Genomic DNA, 2,128 nt, shown 5'->3' on the forward strand with positions numbered 1-2,128 from the left:
ATATATATATATACAGTACCGACAAAAAGTTTAAGGCAGGCTAGGAATTTTTAGAAATAAGCGAATAAACAAACATTTTCAAGTCTAATTTATACTTTAATTATTATGTTTACAAAAACTAAATAATACATTTTTGATCAATAATTTCCAATTATAACTTGCGTTTTCTGGTTGTACTCGTACCAGTTTTGATTTGTCAAAATAATTAGTTATTCAGTAAATAGCCCACTGTTAAGAAATAGTGTTATTAATACCTTTACTAGAGTGACAATTAATAAACTTTGTGTGTGGTATACTTTTTTGTAGTAAAAAGAAAAATAACGAGCACAGAATTTTGATATTTATAATTTGGCAAAAATTGTCTAAGAGTTGTAAAAAAAGTGAAAAAATGGGTAAACGAAAGGAATTAAACATTGCTGAAAGAGAAAGAATTCAAGTTTATCATGAAGAAGGTTATTCACAAGTCGAAATTTCAACAAAAAAAATGAAAATTTCAAGATGTTGTGTCCAAAATACATTACAATTACAAAAAGAAACTGGTAAGAATACAACTAGAAAACGTACTAGAAGGCCTAAAAAAACTAAGAAATTACAAGATAGAGAAATAAAAAAGATTTGTTTATTAAATAGAAGGTACACCGCCGAAAAAATCAGGTCTGTGTACAATCAATTTAATGATCTTAAAATTAGCACTTTCACTGTGAAGAATCGGTTGAAGAAATTTGGCTTGCATGGGCGTGTAGCTGCTCGTAAATCATTATTAAGACCAATTAATAAAACAAAAAGGCTAATTTGGGCCAAAAATCATCAACATTGGTCAATTAAAGAATGGAAAAACGTTTTGGTGGGGGGAATAATGGAAACCTACACAAAATTGAAGGAACTATGACAAACGAGTAGCGCCAATGCAATAAATTATAGTTACATTTCTTCCTCTCTCTGCTGAAACAATTTTAGAAACTCTTCTAGATCCTGTAGGACTGAGAACCATGGGTAGGTTGTTAGGCACAGTGGAAAAACCTGACTCATCTGCATAGTAGGTTAAAGAAGCAGGGAATTTATATTTTTCCCGTTGCTCCCTTAAAATGTTGAATATTTTTCTACATTTGTTTTGTTGTTTTTTTTTTACATTTGTTGGTCGTATTACAATTAATTGCCAAAAATAATAAACTTTCACAAATTTTTGATAAACGATATAACAAATATAAAACAAGGTATCTGAAAGAAGATCAAAGGTAACAACACAAGTATATAGTATATAATCAAAAGAGAGATCACGCGGATCCCCTCATCAATGTTTTATATAAACGTATTCTTACCAAAATATAATAAAATGTTAAGTAAAAACTATAAAAATCAACAAAATAAGTAAGAATAAACTTTTTATAAATGTAAATTAGTAAAGGCAAAGTTATTAATTCATATTATCAATAATAACACAATAAGTCATCTAATGAAGAAATTAAGGCTTTTAATTTACTTTTAAAAAGGCGAAAAGTAATGAGTATACTCATTACTTGAACTATAGTTCAAAATCAAAATTCGTCAAAACAATTTTATTCTAAAGGTGTGGTGCCAAATAGGCAATACAAAACTGATTAAAGTGACAAAAAGGTTCATTTAAAAAATCAGCATTTCTCAAATTGTATTTGTTGATAGGTTTCGGAGTAAAAATATCTTTGAAGACAGATAGGGACAAGTCATTTTTCCGCATGTATACAAAGCATAAAACATTATTTATATTTAGCTCGTATATATTTAAAATTCTCATTTTAATAAAGTAATGTTTTGCATGAGATTTGCAAAAGCAGATTAAATAGATTGCATGTTTCTGACGGCGCACATGAAATTTAAAAAATTATATATTAAAACAAAAAATACACATTTTTATATATCTTACATACTTTACAAATATCTACAACTTTAAAACTATTTAACAAAATAACAAATAACTAAATTTATAATACTAAAAAGGGTAAACACTTGAAAGATGCATCTAAACCTATACTGGGTTTCTTAATCACTGAACTTAATCCATAAGCTACACCTGTTATTATGAATTATTTTTCGTTGAAGGATTAAATCTTATGGTTAATCCGCTACAAGAGGCTAATGATTTGACAACCAA

At 27.7% G+C, this 2,128-nt stretch overlaps 1 protein-coding gene across 1 annotated transcript; it reads left to right on the plus strand.

Annotated features, from left to right (window-relative positions):
* The first annotated feature begins 388 nt into the window (after positions 1-388).
* Positions 389-889, plus strand: LOC136089991 (uncharacterized). Its single transcript, XM_065816095.1, has one exon. It carries the CDS (start codon positions 389-391, stop codon positions 887-889), a length of 501 nt encoding a protein of 166 aa, XP_065672167.1.
* The last annotated feature ends 1,239 nt before the right edge of the window (positions 890-2,128 follow it).

Source organism: Hydra vulgaris, chromosome 13, assembly GCF_038396675.1.
Source record: "Hydra vulgaris chromosome 13, alternate assembly HydraT2T_AEP".
NCBI lineage: Eukaryota > Metazoa > Cnidaria > Hydrozoa > Anthoathecata > Hydridae > Hydra > Hydra vulgaris.